The sequence below is a fragment of the Piliocolobus tephrosceles genome, chromosome 11, assembly GCF_002776525.5.
Source record: "Piliocolobus tephrosceles isolate RC106 chromosome 11, ASM277652v3, whole genome shotgun sequence".
Classification (NCBI taxonomy): domain Eukaryota; kingdom Metazoa; phylum Chordata; class Mammalia; order Primates; family Cercopithecidae; genus Piliocolobus; species Piliocolobus tephrosceles.
In genome coordinates this window covers 116,318,929-116,335,478 of record NC_045444.1, presented here as the reverse complement: position 1 = coordinate 116,335,478, position 16,550 = coordinate 116,318,929, and the positions used below count along the sequence as shown (strand labels likewise).

Here is a 16,550-nt window from a genome sequence, read left to right as displayed (position 1 = left end):
AAAAGTTTGTGGGGAAAAAGAATTCCTTGATTTAAAGTTAGCATTTCTTTGTTTACTATAGAGTGGAAAAATTTGCTCCGTGGCCATTTGCATTTATTTTCTGAGCTGTTTGTTAGTGTCTTTTGTCTAATTTTGGAGATACTTACTGTTTTGTCAGGGCCCTTTATGTGGAAGGTATTGATTAACATGGACAAATTTTTTTTTTTGTTTTTTTTTTTATGGTTTATTTTAATTTCTGCAACATTTTAAAATTTAATAATTAAGTCTACCAATTTGGTTTTTCTTCCTTTGCCTTCTCCATGCTAAGAATACATTTTCCCTCTGTTATGGGTCCATTTTTACATTTGACTAGAATCTGTCTGAAATTTTTGAATGATGAAAGGAAATGCTTGTATACAGTTGCCTACTTCTCACCCCATCAAAAAATTTGCCTGCAAAGTTTTAATAATTGTGTATTACTCAGCAAAAACTCAGTTGTGAGACATATAGGATATAGCCTTCTATTTATTATTTTTCTTTACATTTTTAGAGCAGAGTTTTTTTAACCCCCCACTGATTATGCAGAAAGAAATAGAGTTGTGTTTTCACTTAAAAAAAACTATTTCAAAGGATTGGGATACGGAAAAGTACAAAAAGAAAATAAGAACCATTCAGAGAAAAGTCTGTGTTAACGTTTTATTTTTTATCTGTACACTTTGGCATGTAGCTGATCATACTGTGTGTACAGTTGGTATCCTGCTCTTTTCTCTCAATACCCTAACATTAACATTGCCCATGTCATTATGATCTTTTGGTAATCATTTACAGATGGTGTCCACATAATCCACTGAAGGAATATACAGTATTTTCCATGGCTACTTTTTTCAGTTTTTGGATAGTTAGGTAGGTGTAGGGGAAAATTTTTTTGCTTATGCTCCAAATGTTCACATTTCAGATACCTCTTCAGTAAAGGTTCCCTGAAGTGAAGTTGTTTGATGCACGGAAGTTTTTTGCGAATAACTTTGTTGTGCATTAATTTTTTACTTCCTGTTTACATTATCACCGTCAGGGGAAAGAGTGCTTTTTCTCGTTCTAGTCACATTATCTGCATTTTGTATTTTTCTGCTAATTTGATAAAGAAGAAAACCCTTATTCTTGTTTTATTGCTGTTTCTCTAGTAATGAGGTCACATTGAAAAAGTAGGTTTAAAGAATGAGTCTGGCTAAGAATAATTTTTGATGTCTCCTCTTCTATTTTTGTTGTTGTTGTTGTTAATCTCCCTTTGTACCACTGTACAGGAGAACTGACATTTTAATTGGTTTGGCTAATACTTACCAGTTTATTGTGTAAAAACTACAGTCCTAGTCCGTAAAGGTTGACTTGGAGAAGTGTAAGTCAGTCTCAAAGAAGCTTTAAAACAGTTGGCAAGACAGGAATTACCCATTAGAAGATAAATGACATGTACTGGTAAGAAAAGAAGACTTGAGTCTTGTAAGTCCTGTAAGTTTATAGGGATACTTAAGAGTTTATAGAAGGTGCAGAGTTTAACAGACTCTTAAAAGATAGGAAGATTTTTGAGTAAGGGGACATTTTTGACAACTTTGTATTTGTATTTTGGTTCGTTTCTTTCTTTTTAAGGATAGAATCATTTTATATACTGTAATGTGACTTGCTATCTTCATTAACTGTATCATATGCATTTTTTTCTTTATTTTTTTTTTGGAGACAGAGTCTTGCTCTGTTGCCCAGGCTGGAGTGCAGTGGTGGGATCTCAGCTCACTGCAACCTCTGCCTCCCAAGTTCAAGCAGTCCTCCTGCTTCAGCCTTCGGAGCAGCTGGGACTATAGGTGCCCACCACACCTGGCTAATTTTTCTATTTTTAGTAGAGACAGGGTTTCACTGTGTTGGCCAGGCTGGTCTCACATTCCTGGGCTCAGGTGATCTGCCCCTCTCAGCCTCCCAAAGTGCTGGATTACAGGCATGAGCCCCCACACCCAGACTCTTCTTTTTTAAAAATAGAGATGGCGGTCTCGCTATGTTGCCCAGACTCGTCTTAAGCTCCTGGCCTGAAACAGTCTTCCCGCCTTGGCCTGCCAAAGTGCTGGGATTACAGGCATGAGCTACTGCACCTGGACTTAATGTAGGCCTTTTTTTTTTTTTTTTTTTTTTTAACAATATCTGTCATTAAAACTATATTATCAGTTTTAATGTCTGCATAATTTTCTGTTATGTGGATATATCAATTATGTGTATATATAATCACTTCTCTTTCATCATTTGGTTTCAGGATTTTGCCATAGCAAATGATGCCACACCTGAACATTCTCATTATCATTGCGAACTTGTACTGGTACTTCTCTAAGCTAGGTTATTGCAAGTGGAATTGCTGGGTTGAGTATGTTTTCAAATATTTACTCTTGTAGAAAATTGTCTTCTATAAGACTGCTTTCGTTTGCATATAATTATAAGTTGATTATAGTAGGATTGTTGATTTTCCTTACTAATATTTAGTTTTTATATTTTCTAATTTCAAATTGTATTAGGCTTCAGCATTGCTATAAAGGAATACCTGAGACTGGGTAATTTATAAAGAAAAGAGGTTTAATTGGCTCATGGTTCTGCAGGCTGTACAGAAAGTGTGGTGTTGGCATCTCCTTCTGGTGAGAGCCTCAGGGAGCTTAAAATCATGGCAGAAAGCAAAGCCAGCATATCACATGGCAAGAGTGGGAGCAAGGGGTGGGGAGGGGGGCAGGCACACACTTTTCAACAACCAGATCTCAAGTGAACTCAGAGCGAGAATTCGTTCACCACCAAGGGGACTGGCATTAAGCCATTCATGAGGGATCCATCCACCCAGTGATTCAAACACCTCCCACCAGGCCCTATCTCCAGCGTTTCAACATGAGATTTGGATGGGACAAACATCTAAACCATATTACTAATGTCTTTTGGGAAGAAGCCATACTTACGTTTGGATTAGGATCTCTTTTTTCTTTTCTTTGACAGTGTCTTGCTCTGTTGCCCAGGCTGAAGTGCAGTGGTGTGACCTTGACTCACTGCAACCACTATCTCTTGGGTTTAGGTGATCCTCCTGCCTCAACCTTCTTTTGCCTCAGCCTCCCGAGTAGCTGGGACTACAGGTGTGCGCCACCATGCCTGCCTAATTTTGTATTTTTAGTAGAGACAGAGTTCCACCACATTGGCCAGGCTGAGCTCAAGTGATCCTCCCCCTCAGCCTCCCGTAGTGCTGGGATTACAGGTGTGAGCCACCACGCCTAGCTGGATTGGGATATTTTCTAGGGAAATAATGAAGCCACACTCAAGAAAATGACTCAGGATAAGCTGTCAGTGTACCAATCAACTTAACTTTCTTTTTCTTGATTTTTGAAAGAAGTATACTGCAAAAAAAAAAAAAAGATAAAATGCCAAACTTAATTCATATCTACTGGTTTCAGAGACTAAAACTTGATAGTTTCTCTATTCTTAACTACTTAAAATGCCTTGCAATTTCTTTCTTTAGTAATTTTGATCATGCCATTTTCCTTTTAAAATGCTTGCCTTCTGCATTTTAGACTTTACCTTACTGAAATTCTGCCAGTCTTTCAAGATCCATTCAAAAGCTTCCACATTGATGTAGTTTATACTCTTTTCCAGTCTTAGAAATCCTATACAGATCCCAAAGCATTGTAACACTTCGGGGATCCCCAGGAACTACAGACTCAGTATCTGCCTGGCTGCTTCCTCTCTGTTCATCTGTCCTTATTATGTCACTGCTTCTTCCTACCATGTCATGTCCATCCAGGCAGATCTCACCATCTCTTTGTACACCATGTTTCTTTCTTTCCCTGTGCCTTAAAGCTTAATTTTTAGGCCTCTCATCTTATTAAGCTAGATCGAGCCCTCTTTCATTTTGAATTATTAAAAAGATTATACCATTTTCATGGAGGTGGCAGTAAATAATGTTCTTCATGGTTTTTGTTCTGCACGGCACCTCTCCTTAAAACAGTAGTCTTGTTGAATGGCTTCACATGCATTTATGGGTAGTGACTCTGTTCTAATATAGTTTTACTCCGATCCTGTTAGCTATTCCTTAACCTTTGGCGAAAGCTAGGGGAATCGACAGTACTCCCTCTTTCTGAGCACAGTGATAAACCTGATGTGGTCACATGATCAAGATGAGAAAAGTTGGAAGATTTAGCTTTTTTCTTTCTGGTGACAAAGATGGGAGGATATGCACCTGAAGTTGCCAACTGCTGTGTACATGCCTTATGGAGGAAGATGGACAGGCGGAAAAGAGCAAAGAGTATATGTGTACTAACGTTTTGGCAAGTTTAAATTCCTTAGTAGTTCTTTAAAGTTGTGTTGACTCTTAGCCTTTTCTAGGATTGATTATTCCACTGTTGTTCTGATTCTGGAGATAATGCATGTGTTATTTTAATAATGCCTCTTTTGGCATTTTAGAGTTCTGCCTTAACACAACATCAGTGTCAGGTTGTATTCATTCATTTGTAGAACACCACGTTAGTAAGCACCATGCTCTATAGTAGTTATAGAAATGAGGGTAGGGTAGGGTTTTTCTTTTCCTCCCAGGGAAAGAACCCAGAAAGCAACCCAGCTCGGTAGGGGAAATGGGGATACAGGTTGTTATTAGAGTCAGATGAGAAACATTTCTAGAGATGACCTCATTGATCTGGGCTCTGAGGCTGAAGCAACAGTTGCAAAGCAGGTGTGGTATATGTCAACTATATTTGTCTTTGACGTGGACTTATTAATTCCTTTCACAGTCTGGGTTTTATTTTGAATTTTTGTGTGTCATGTTAATTTGCTGGTAAGTGGTAGGTGTTCAACAATTACTAGTATGGGTTAGAAAAGGATATTTGTTTCCTTGGAATTTCTGGGCATAGAAATGTGACTTTCTCTTTTCCTGAAATGATGAAAACATGATTGGAGTAAGGAAGGGTTGAAATAGAGCATAATTAAAATGGGCTATGTAGCAAGGTGGGCTAGATGATACTACAGGAAAAAAATATCTCCTAGATATTAGTAGTTATAATCTAGCCACTAAAAAAGTTGTCTGTCCGGGTCAGCGGTAAGCTCTGCTCCCATGTCTGCACATTCAGATATTCAGATACCTTGATGTGTGAACTGTACTCTTGACTCTCCAGAACTTCCCCCAGCAGTGATTCACTTCTATTCACATTCCCTTGGCTGAAGTAAGTCACATGACTGTACGTACTTCCAAGTGGTTGGACAAGTACCATCCTACCTTGCATCTGAAAAAAGAAAAATAGAATATTCTTGAGATGTGGCTATCATAGGATGTGTATACGTTATTTTGCATTCTTATTTGCATCTCTATGATAGTTTGTTTCTCTAAAGCCTACTTAGTGATCCTTGGCCACTGGTCCCGTGTGTTTTCTTCATTCTTCTATTTAACCAGTGTGAGTGCTTTCCTTTTATATTCTTTAATTCTTTTTTCTTTCCTGTCTCTTTTTTATCCTCTCATTTGTTCAGTCAGAAGCAAGTTCTAACTGATGCTTGTTTGGGAAGAGGACAGTGTTATGGGGAGACATGATGTGATGCAGAGATAATGCCTCTTATGACTGAATTTGAGCCACTTGTTAAAAGTATTTATACTAGAATTGGTTGGGCGTGGTGTCTCATGCCTGTAATCTCAGTACTTTGGGAGGCTGAAGCAGGCAGATGGTTTGAGCCCAGGAATTCAAGACCAGCCTGGGCAAAATGGCGGAACCCTGTCTCTACTGAAAATAGGCCGGGCGCGGTGGCTCAAGCCTGTAATCCCAGCACTTTGGGAGGCCGAGGCGGGCGGATCACGAGGTCAGGAAATCAAGACCATCTTGGCTAACACGGTGAAACCCCGTCTCTACTAAAAAATACAAAAAACTAGCCGGGTGAGGTGGCGGGTGCCTGTAGTCCCAGCTATTCGGGAGGCTGAGGCAGGAGAATGGCGTAAACCCGGGAGGCGGAGCTTGCAGTGAGCTGAGATCTGGCCACTGCACTCCAGCCTGGGCGACAGAGCGAGACTCCGTCTCAAAAAAAAAAAAAAAAAGAAATAAAAATAAAAATGCAATAAATTAGCCGGGTGTGGTAGTAAGTGTCTGTAGTCCCAGCTACTTGGGAGAGTGAGGTGGGAGGATCACCTGAGCTCAGGAAGTCGAGGCTGCTGTGAGCCAGGATTACACCACTGCAGTCCAGCCTGGACTAGAGACCCTGTCTCAATAAATAAATGAATGAGTGAGTGAGTGAATGAATGAATGAATGAATGAAAGCATTTATACTAGAATTGGCTGGGTAATTTGTAACTTGCTCTTTTCAGTGATAGTAAATCTTACTGCTCTGATTCGGCAGCCTGGAGTTTTAGCTGTGGAGACATGTGTGCCTGCTGCATTGGTAATGCTGAAACTAGCCTGTCCCATCAGGTCTTGGGGTCAGGAGACAAGATAATACGGTGCTGTGTTCAACATTGGCATGGTTGCCTTGTTCTAACGAGAAGCAGAGGCTACTTTTCTGTAGTTGGAAGTTAGAAACATTTGATTCTTAATTGTACCTGTGTTAAATTTTTTGGGGGGGCCTACAAAGTAATAGTTTATATGTTTTCTATAAGTAATTTCCTTTGCACTATACCTTATTTTAATCAAGTTTGGGACTGAGTCAAAGTCGCATCATAAGCATACTGGAAACCTATAAGAAATTGTCAGCTGCCATAAATTGTCTCATATCCTTCAATGAGGATTTGCTTTCATTCTTCTGCTATTCCAAACCACTTTTAAAAAGCTTTCCCAGTGTTGGAATGCCTTCTTAAAAGGGTTCAGTGTCACTTAAAAATGCATATACAAGGCCGGGCGCGGTGGCTCAAGCCTGTAATCCCAGCACTTTGGGAGGCCGAGACGGGCGGATCACGAGGTCAGCAGATCGAGACCATCCTGGCGAACACGGTGAAACCCCGTCTCTACTAAAAAATACAAAAAACTAGCCGGGCAAGATGGCGGGTGCCTGTAGTCCCAGCTACTCGGGAGGCTGAGGCAGGAGAATGGCGTGAACCCGGGAGGTGGAGCTTGCAGTGAGCTGAGATCTGGCCACTGCACTCCAGCCTGGGTGACAGAGTGAGACTCCGCCTCAAAAAAAAAACAAACAAACAAACAAAAGACATGAACTAACAAAAATGCATATACAAGTGATTCTTATACTAACTGCAAGCTTTTGTATCACATTTGGAAGGCTATTTTCTTGTAATACAGAGAACAAAAGAAAACAGAGGCTCCTTTTTAGAAGATTAATAGTGGTGCTTTCCTCCATTTTTCTCATATACTATCTCTAAAGTCTTCAGACATTTATTTTGGCCGGGCACAGTGGCTCATACTTGTAATCCCAGCACTTTGGGAAGCTGAGGCAGGAGGATCACTTGAAGTCAGGAGTTTGAGACCAGCCTGGCCAACATGGTGAAATCCCATCTTTACTAAAAATATAAAAATTAGCCGGGCATGGTGGCAGGCAGCTGTAGTCCTAGCTGCTCAGGCGGCTGAGGCAGGAGAATCTCTTGAACCCAAGAGGCAGAGGTTGCAGTGAGCTGAGATCACACCACTGCACTTCAGCCTGGGTGACCGAGTGAGACTGTGTCTCAAAAAAAAAAATAAAAGAAACCTTCCCTGCCTGACCATAGCCTATCCTTTAAAACAAAACAAAACAAAACAACCATATATATATATATTTTTTTTAAATTTCAGTAGCTTTCGGGGTACAAGTAGTTTTTGGTTACATGAATGGATTGCATAGTGGTGAACATCATTTCATCTATATTTTCTGATGTATCTCCATGTTCAGGGCAATTTCCATCATTTGTCAGTTACTGTATGGGTTTTATAATTGCTTGCCTCTACCTTTGCCTATATTTTGCTTTTGAATGGAAAGCTTTTTTCCATCAGCTTTTCATTCTTCAGGGCCAGGTTTAAATGGTGTGGCCTATAAAGCTTATATTCTCCTGCTAAAAGTATTCGTTGGAAACGTCTATGGAGAGTACCTGGTAGATTACTTTGTTTTATGAGACTGACCTCTTTGAGGACAGGGACTAGACTATTTGTTACCTATATTTATATGCCTCGTTGTGACTCGCGTATATTTGTTGGTGGCAAACCTAATATCTTTTGAAGGGAGTAGCTTAGTACAGTGGTTCTGAGCTCTATCAGAGGCAATGCTCCCTGTCTGTAGTGTATATCATATAAATATCTTTATTGTTATGCTCTTTTAATATTTTCAAATAAATGAAGAAATAAAATACCTGTCTACCCACAGTTTAGAAATACTGATATAATGTTTCAGCATTTTACGAAGATAAACAAAAGGAAAATAGTTGATAACAAAAATAACATCTTAGGTAAGTGCTTGGACACAGTGACACAAAATTATAGTGCATCTGTATTTGGAGTCACTGAGTGTGACAGCTACAACAATAAACTTAAATGCCATAAGCAGCATTTTCATCATAGGCATTAAAAATGGTGCCTGACTCTTGGTAAAACTGCCAAAAGAAAAAAATAGTATAATCGTTTGTTGTTGCATTCCTGGAAAATTTAATATGTAAGAACTGTGCAAAACAAATCTGAGAAATTGCAAGCATGTTTTTCACCTATGTCACTGCCACATTGTCAGGGTTTTTCATAAGGTTTTCATATATTACCAAGACTGTATATATTGGGCATGGGACAGTTCTTTGTTGGATCTTTTTGTTCCATTTGTTGCCCATCTTTACCTCTAATCCACACCTGCTAAATGGGAATAGCACCCCCGCTTCCTAGTGTATGTTTCCAGAATGCTTCCTAGGGGCAGTACTTCTGCTGTTTAGAAATACTGCTTTACTCTGAATTATAGAATCATTTGGGCTAGTGTTTCACTATAACTAAAGATAGGAACATTGATCAGATGAATCAAGCTTCTTTTTGTAATAGAAATAGAAAAACAGTACATTTTACAGGGAACATTAGTGAGTTATTTATTTAAAGTGATTTAAAGTGAACTTTCCACCATTAATTATTGAAAATCAATAGCTCTTTTAAAACATGCATTTTCCAGCATTTGAAAGAAAATATCTAATTTTTAGAAGACAAAACGATAATGTTATAATTGTGTGTTTAAAGTAGAAAAGCATAAAAATGTGTCTGTATACACATACACAAATTTAGACTTGTAATTAAACTCACAATCCATTTATATTTGGTAATATATGCACGTGTATTGTGTAATATTACGTGCATATATTACCAAATATAAGTGGTAATATGTGCACGTATATTACATATATGCATATCATATAAGCTGTGAATGTGTCAAATATCATAAGCTGTGAATATGTCTAGCATAAAAATTCAGGCAATTTAACACCTATAATAGGAATTAACTAGCTGCTTGTAAATAGCCAGTTTCCTCATTTTTCCTTACATTAAGACAGCATTGTGCTCTTTTTCTTTTTCTTTTTTTTTAAATTGAGAGAGGATCTTACTCTATTGCCCAGGCTGGAGTGCAGTGGCACAACCATGGCTCACTGCAGCTTTGACCTGCCAGGTTCAAATGATCTCCCCCACCCAGTCTCCCGAGTAGCTAGGAGTACAGGTGTGTACCACTACACCCAGCTTATTTTTGTATTTTTTGTAGAGACAGGGTTTCGCCATGTTGCCCAGGCTGGTCTTGAACTCCTGAGCTCAAGCAGTCCACCTGCTTTCAACCTCCCAAAGTGCTGGGATTACAGGCATGTGCCACCACACCTGGCCCAATATTGTGCTCTTGATACAACGTTTAGGTCTCTTTTAGATCTCCTTTGGACTAGAGATGGTTTTTAATTCTGCGGACTACTGTAAAGGATTTGACTAAATAGCAGTACAAATGTAGGTGGAAGGGTACAGTCAATACTATGTGCCTAAAAGTTAACACTCAGAGGCATTTGAGACTTCAAGGTGATCTTGAAAGCACATAACCTGGAGTTGAGTATAGTCTATTCTGTTGCAGTGTTGGTTTCTTTAATGTGAATTGGCCCATACACACTTGGTAAATAGGGAAATGATGTCAATATAATGTGGAAGTAGTGTTGGTTCATAAGCAGTTTTTCCCACAGTGCTAATGTATAAACTGAAAATGGGGAAAGACCTTTCAATTAAAGAGGAAGATTTGGTAATATATGAAGACATTACACGCACACACAACCTTGCAAATCTGGCAGAAATAATTTAGTGAAAGAAATAGCTATTCCAGTGGTTTCTAAAACCACCATACTTTGTACTGTCAAAAGCAGTCTCAGGAAGTTCAAAACCATTTACTCCTGTGTTTATAAAGAAAGAAGATAACAAACAGGAAAGTCTACCTGAGAAAAATTATATTTTTAATTATTTTGAAGCTTTTTAAAAAATGCCTTTAAAAAGTTACTTAAAAGGAGAAAATACAGAAATAAGTCTCAAGTGGATTTATTGGTGCAAATTTTGTTGGAGATTTACTTTTTTATTAAAATTGGTGATGCTTTTGTTGGGACGCTCATTACAAAATAACATAGGTTTGTGTGCTCTGGGCCCAATCTTATTTTTAACATAACAGCCCTGTTATTTTTAGTGGGTAATTTTGCAGACATGAGGTTTTTTTCAGGAATACCCATATGTTGTTATAGAAGCTCCTGAACACATGCATGCGCGTGCGTACACGCGCGCGCACACGCACACACACACACACACTCTGACTCACCCAAGTCTTTGGGCTATAATTTACTAAATGGCTTCATTCTAGTGTTATTTAAAAGAGTTTGTCATGAATTTTACTATACTGTTCTACAAATTTTATTTATAGTGGATATAAATTTTACTAGGTTTTAAAAAGATTATGCTTTTTAATAAAAACTAAAGTTGAGCATTAAGGCTTGCTAAATTAGAGAGGTGGTAAAATGAGCTCAAAGGAGGCATCCAAGGCTCCTTTGCCTCTGAATACTGTGATGTTCTAATTGGCTATTCCAGATTGGACATCATTATTTTATGCAGATTTACTTTGCAAGCATTTTTGAGCATTAATAATTTATAAGTGGACATAATAAAATAGAGCTCCATTTTGGGAGGCCCCATATTGTCACTTCATGGTACCATCTGGTTGTCTATTCCTTGTTAGCTAGGGTTGGAAACTATAGCACATGGGCCGAATCTGGCTCACTGCCTGTTTTTGTAAATAAAATTTTGATTGAAGTATAGCCACCATGCTTGTTTGTTTGAGAATTATCTGTACCTGTTTTTTTGACATACAGTATTGCCCAGGAAGCTGAAAATATTTACCCTTCTTTATGGAAAATGTATTAAGTCCCATAGGCTAAACAGGCAGAAGGGACAGTTAAAGATCAATATTTTATATGTTTAAAATATACTTTTTAAACAGTCCTCAGTGAGAATATCGCACTTTAAAATAGTTTTAGGTAAGATCAGTGTGGGCATTGTTGATTTTATTTTATTTTATTTTATTTTTTGAGACGAGTCTTGCCCTATCGCCCAGGCTGGAGTGCAGTGATGTGATCGCTTCTCACTGCAACCTCTGCCTCCCGGGTTCAAGCAATTCTTCTGCCTCAGCCTTCTAGGTAGCTGAGACTACAGGCACATGCCACCACGCCCAGCTAATTTTTGTTGTTTTTATTAGAGACCGAGTTTCACCATCTTGGCCAGGCTGGTCTTGAACTCCTGACCTCATGATCCACCCATCTCTTCCTCCCAAAGTACTGGGATTACAGGCGTGAGCCACTGTGCCCGGCTGGGCATTGTTGAATTTAAACCAGTTTTGTGAGCCTTGGTTTTCTAAATGATTTGGATACTGTTTACTTTTTTGTGGTATAATATAGAGAGTTTACCTGCTAAGTTCTTAAGTTCGTTGAAGGTATTAGTAAGGGCGTGAGAAATAACACAGGAGTATCATAGGTGGCTCTAACGTAAGCTGTGTACAAATCAACAGAGCAATTTATTTGAGTTAAAAAGAGGAGGGCTGCTGCCCCAGCCCTCACCTTTAGTTTCATATGGGCCAGTTTCTGATGACAAATGGAATGAATCTGAATTTTTAATTGTTTTGTGCATTTATTTTTCACAAAATTGTCTAGCTTTGAATGTATGTAGTTTTCTTTCAAAATGAGTTGTTTAATTATCAAGGAATGCCACAAGGTATATTTTAAATTATAAAATGAAATAAAGTAGAAAACGTGATTTAATTAAAACAGCAGTCTGCAACAATCTTTGAGAAAATAAGAATGTGGAGGACCTGAATGACATAATTTATATTTCCTGTAGCTGTTAAATTCCATACCCAAAAAACAGAATGTTAATACCTCTTTTTTAGAATAAGTATGGAATGATTTCAAAAATAGTCTCATTTCTGAAGAAAAAAGAGTTGAACTCTGAGATCTGTTGATAGAAATATAACAAAAACAAAAGCAACTCTTAGAAATTAAATCTAATAAGAAACTTATTGGTTAAGCAAAATTTTAGTCTGCAATGGGAGAATAGAAAAACTAAAATTAATCACAATGTATATGAGGCAGGAAAATCATGTGATCCAGCCTCAGTGACAGAGCAAGACCCTTTCTGAAACACCAAAAAATAAAAAAATAAAACAGCAACAACAACAAAAACACAATGTATAAAAAAACTTACAAAGTTCAGCTTAGCTAGAACTTTAGAAAATATGCTTCTTGAAGTATATATGTCCCTTCATTACTAAAAGTGAAGACTAATACACTTGAAAGGCTCACCTAGAATTTTTTTTTTAAGAAATTCATCTATTTTAATAAGTCTTTAGAAAATACTATTACTTTCACATTAGAACCTTGAAAATAAAAGTGATATGAGGGATCCAGGAACTATTTCCTTTCTTAAGAAGCTAATTTCTTACCTTCTTTTAAGACTCTTTTCATGAATTCTGGAAAGATGGAAGAAGGAATGATACAGAAAAGAGAAACCTTAGGTCCTCTTTTGGAACAGATGGTTTTATTTGTATGATATCTTAAGAAATTTATGGCATCAGTGACTCATTTCTAAGTTCTTTTGAGATGGTGTTTGGAATAAAAGCCTTAAACTTTTTTTAACAAGTAAATTTGGTATTAATGAAACTTTTTCTAAATTTTCGTTAGTATATGCTCTTATGTGGAAGGTGGACATCAGCTATGAATTACGTAAATTGCATTTATTACATTAATATCTCACCTGAATGACAGCAGTTTTCTGGATATAAACGTATGTTTGTTTTTTATTGCTTATGTAAATCTCATGTAACTGTTCCCCAAGGTCTAAAAAATAATCTAACTGAAAACAGTTTTTTCATGTTCCTCAAACTTGCTTTTAGAACAGTGCTGGCATAAGGATTTGATTTATTGTAAATATGATGTACCATATCAATCATGGAATTATTTGAATGTTTTTTGGAACTTTTGTGATAAATTCCATATTTCTCCAGGACTTTTTTGTGTTCTTTTTTTTGACAAGTACTTTAAAGTTTTAGCAAGTATCACTATATTGATTTCATGTAGGTTTATTTATTGTTTAGTGCTTGAAATAATTTTCTGTGTAAAATCAGTTTGAGAATTGGTTTTTCTGTCTCTGCATTTACTGTGTTTACCTGAATTTTAATGTACGAATTGGAAATCAGTATCAGTGTGGGAATCACCAATTGTCTTTTCTGTAAGCTTTTAAAGCCATTACAGTCACATTATGTATTAAAAGTAGTGTTTAGATCTAAAGTCTAAATTTACTTTTTGTTAAAATGTAGCATATTTTAATATCTGCACTCAAATTGCTGAAAAATGTGTTACTGCTTAAGCAACCATAACAGCGCTGTGCAATTATGACTACTGGTGATAATAAACTCTTCGGTATTGGGGAGGGGGGTTGGTTTTAAGAGGCAACTTCTTTTTGCCAGATTATTTGGTAGAGTAATAATTAAAATTTATAAATATTTGGAAAAAGGGTAGGGTCGACAATGAATTGTGGGAAGCTTTAAAAAATATATAAAAATATTTCACTTTCAGTATTGTATTTGCATCTCAGTTTCCTGATAGATTTCTGTTTTGATTTTCTGCTGACAGGTCACATTTAGGGCAGGCAAAACATAAGGGATATAGCCCTCCTGAGAGTAGAAAATCTAATTCTAAGGCACCCAAAGTGCAGTCTAATACTACTTCTGAACTGTCAAGGGGACACCTTTCTAAAAGGTAAATCTTCATGTTGCTTATACATTTTCAAGGCAGAATTATTTGCATTCAAATCGTTGCATAATGTTTAAAACTTGAGGTTATTCTAAAATGTTATGATACATATTTTCATTATTCTCTAAGAGTAACTTTTAGGATTGACAGTTTATCACCTTTGCAGCGATTAGTGCAGTATACATACCCTAGACAATGAGTTTGTCAATGATAAAATGGTATTTTTGTTTGGAGAACTATAACATTCCCCCTTTGCTTAGCAAATCATTGTGGCCATTTTTTATTTCTTTTTATTTTTAAATTTTTTTTTTAAAGTTTTTATTGTCAGAGCCATAATTTAGGTTTAGGTCAGGTAAGATCTAATTGGTAAGAGTCTTTGGAAAGCAATGTTAACTGAAGATATGATAGTACTACAGTATAAAAACCTCTAACCTTCATTTTGAAAGTACGTATGTTAATGCTTATTTCTTCTAAGCTTTGACAAAGCAGTTTTGTTTGTGAATAAGGCATCAATATTCTGGCTTCCTCTGGTTCTGAACAATTAAGTGTTGTTTTTCTTGTAATCTTAACTCTTGTTTTGTGATTAGGAGTGTTAATGTCAGTAATCTTTGGGCTAAAGAACACCCTTATCTTCTAATCAGATATTTTACTATCCAAAGTCACACCTGCCTTTGTTTTGTTCTTTTGTTTCGTTTTACAGATTTGAACCATCTGAAAACCTATGTTTAATACTGGACTTAGTAGGAACATACTCGTACTTTATTTTTTGAAAGCATTATATATGACAGTTGTAATTATGACAGGCTGGTATTAACTGTTTTTTTATCTAACCTCTTAGAAGCTGCAGTTCATCATCTGCTGTGATAGTTCCACAACCAGAGGATCCAGACAGAGCCAATACTTCAGAAAGACAAAAAACGGGGCAGGTGCCTAAGAAAGACAATTCTCGAGGAGTGAAACGCAGTGCTAGTCCAGACTACAACAGGACCAATTCTCCTAGCTCTGCAAAAAAACCAAAAGCACTTCAGCATACTGAATCTCCCTCAGAAACAAATAAGCCACATAGTAAGTCCAAGAAGAGACATTTAGACCAGGAGCAACAACTGAAATCTGCACAATCACCATCAACAAGCAAGGCTCATACCAGAAAGAGTGGGGCCACTGGCGGTTCACGGAGTCAGAAAAGAAAAAGGACAGAGAGTTCTTGTGTAAAGAGTGGCTCCGGGTCTGAATCAACTGGTGCAGAAGAGAGATCTGCCAAACCTACCAAGCTGGCTTCAAAATCAGCCACCTCAGCCAAAGCTGGGTGTAGCACCATCACTGATTCTTCTTCTGCTGCCTCTACTTCCTCCTCGTCTTCTGCTGTAGCCTCGGCCTCCTCCACTGTACCACCAGGTGCCAGAGTGAAACAAGGAAAAGATCAGAACAAGGCCAGGCGTTCCCGTTCAGCATCCAGTCCCAGCCCCAGAAGAAGTAGCAGGGAAAAGGAACAGAGTAAAACTGGTGGCTCTTCAAAATTTGATTGGGCTGCTCGTTTCAGCCCTAAAGTTAGCCTTCCTAAAACAAAACTGTCTCTTCCAGGGTCTTCTAAGTCAGAGACATCAAAACCTGGACCTTCTGGATTACAGGCCAAATTAGCAAGTAAGTTTACAAAAAGGTCTTTTTCTTTAATTAAAGAACGTTTCTCTTGGTTTGTCAAAAGCAATTATGCTTTAAAATTAAGAGTTTTTTCCCCCCCCATCTTAGATAATCTTAGATTTATTACTGTCCATATAATTAAGTACATGACAGCGTGTAATAACTGTTACTACATTTAGTTTTATGGAGACAGGTAAGGAATACTGCCTTCCTATTATTATGAAACCATCACATTTTAGTGTCTGTATCTTTATTGGTCCTCGTGGCATCTCCTACTTCACCGATTTCCTAATATCAGGATGGGACATAAAGTTAGATTTTCTTCTATACCACTTACAGAATTATCATTTAGTTAGGAGTTGTTCTTTTTAGTTAGTTATGAGTTGCCATGATCGGAGATCAAATTTATCTATGCTTTTTTAGATGGAGTCTCACCCTGTCGCCTAGGCTGGAGTGCAGTGGCGCAGTCTTGGCTCACTGCAACTTCCACCTCCTGGGCTCAGGTGCTCCCCCTGCCTTGGCCTCCAGAGTAACTGGGATTACAAGTGTGCGCACCACGCTTGGGTCATTTTTGTGTTTTTAGTAGAGATGGGGTTTCACTGTGTTGGCCAGGTTGGTCTCAAACTTCTGATCTCAAGTTATCTGCTTGCCTCGACCTCCCAAAGTGTTGGGATTATACGTGTGAGCTACCATGCCTGGCTAAATATGTGTTTTT

At 37.7% G+C, this 16,550-nt stretch overlaps 1 protein-coding gene across 18 annotated transcripts in view; it reads left to right on the top strand.

Moving 5' to 3' along the window:
- Positions 1-16,550, top strand: part of TRIP12 (thyroid hormone receptor interactor 12) — a 154,349-nt gene that overhangs the window by 46,657 nt on the left and 91,142 nt on the right. For 10 of the 18 annotated variants that reach the window (XR_002726701.2, XM_023193908.2, XM_023193924.2 and 7 more), the window contains exons 3-4: positions 14,078-14,203; positions 15,036-15,838. Coding sequence is in view for 17 of the 18 variants with exons in the window: in XM_023193908.2 (XP_023049676.1) it covers positions 14,078-14,203; positions 15,036-15,838 (929 nt within the window). In the remaining variant the exon portion in view is untranslated. The remainder of the gene's footprint in view (positions 1-14,077; positions 14,204-15,035; positions 15,839-16,550) is intronic. The other 8 variants (XM_023193919.2, XM_023193926.3, XM_023193925.2 and 5 more) reach the window with 2 other exon arrangements.